We start from the raw sequence: 1673 nt of genomic DNA on the forward strand, positions 1-1673 counted from the left end.
ATCAATCTTTTAACTGCTCAAAGGAATCTGTATTTAGATAGTTTAGAACATCTCATGCCTCTCACAGTTAGGAGGCTCTGAACAATCACATGTGGCCAGAAAAACCTATTGAGGCAGGTTAGAGGACTTCCAAAGGAGTTTGTAGGTGGAAACACTCTTGTCAGGCCCAGGAACTTTATTAACTGGAGCTGTAAGTTAACTCTTTTTCAGAGAGAGGTGGTGGGGGACAGCCCCCCGTAAAGTCAGAGGTGTAGGTGAGAGCACAAAGCAGTAAAGTAGGCAGACTCTGGTTTGGGGGGTAGATGCTCGAGAATTTCCAGGGGGACTCCTGAAGCTTGATCCTGCCTTTGCATATGCCGAGCCTCCTTCCTCATGACCTTTGCCACGGGCGGAGTTCCTCACGCTGGGACCCGGCAAGTGAGGGTCTTAGGGTAGATGACAGATGAATAGCATAGGTCCAGGAAGGAGAGGTTCTTGAGGAAGAAGTACACTGGGGAGTGCAGACAGGCATCCAGCATGATGACCACGATCATGGTGAGGTTCCCCAGGACATCCACCAAGTACAGAACAAGGAACAGAGCAGACAGCAGGGCCTGGGTCTGTGGGCTACCCCCAAATCCATCCAGCACAAACTCCTGCAGAGGCATCACTGATAGGTTTCCATTTCTGTGGGGTGACATAATCCTGACCATGACACGGCACAGAGAGCAGAGAGCAGGTGGGAGGCAGGGAGAGGGAGCAGGTCAATGTCACATGATCGCCCTGCCTTGGAGATCAAGGACATTGCACCACCTCACTGCACAGTGACCAAGAGACCACCAGCTGCCCAGTTCTGCTTCCAGATGAGTATGGACTGACCTGAAAAGGGAACATTTCCTCTGATTCATTAATGCATAAATATGGAAGTTTACTCTCTCTGGGCGACTCTGAAGTACTGTTATGGGGTTTGTAGTGGCTGCCAGGAGCTTTGGAGGCTGAAAACTTAAAGTGTGAGGAGTGTTGCAATCGCCTCTGTCTCTTCTCAATAAATGCTTTCCATCTCCATAGGGATGTTCCTGAGCTGTGTAATTTCCACTCCTCACTCAAGTATCTAATCCTGCACTTTCCTGTCTTATTAATTCATTCACTAATTTTATAAATATTTATTGAACACCTCATGCCAGCCTGGTGGTATGTTGTTGATGATTGTACCTCCAGGCCAGGCTGGGACCAGAGCAGGAACCAGCACCAACCAGGAAAATTTCTCTCAGTCTGTCCTGCAGACCATGAGCCCCATGTAGCATCAATATGTGAACCTGGACCACAGCTTCATCCTGTCTGCAGAGCACTGTGCATCCTTGAGGATCTCAGGGGGCCTCAAGCCAATGTCCTGATGTTTAAAAATATGAGCAGGGGACACCAGGCTACTAGAGTGCTATGTCTATCTTTCCTGCAGACCCTGAGATCTATCTTAGCATGATGGAAAACATCAACAGAGCTGTTTGCATCCTTGAGAATATAAGGGTTTTTTCTTGCAATACAGAGAGTGGACAATTAATGGGGAGGGGACAGCCAAGCTTCATGGCCTGAGAAGCCACAGGACAGAGGCTATGACACATTTGGGATGTGGGGATGTCCTCCTGTCCTCACTTCTATGCCCCTGGCTCCTCAGCACATCTCATATAGTCATTGCT

The 1673-nt window shown here is 48.7% G+C and overlaps 1 protein-coding gene across 1 annotated transcript in view; it reads right to left on the minus strand.

The window, feature by feature from the left end:
* LOC105004612 (olfactory receptor 12-like) overlaps positions 1-680 on the minus strand; it is a 3594-nt gene extending 2914 nt beyond the window's left edge. Inside the window, exon 1 of the mRNA XM_010862270.1 lies at positions 427-680. Within this exon, the coding sequence (XP_010860572.1) occupies positions 427-680 (254 nt within the window). The remainder of the gene's footprint in view (positions 1-426) is intronic.
* Between the last annotated feature and the right edge of the window lie 993 nt (positions 681-1673).

Source organism: Bison bison, unplaced genomic scaffold, assembly GCF_000754665.1.
Source record: "Bison bison bison isolate TAMUID 2011002044 unplaced genomic scaffold, Bison_UMD1.0 scf7180017858052, whole genome shotgun sequence".
Taxonomy (NCBI): domain Eukaryota; kingdom Metazoa; phylum Chordata; class Mammalia; order Artiodactyla; family Bovidae; genus Bison; species Bison bison.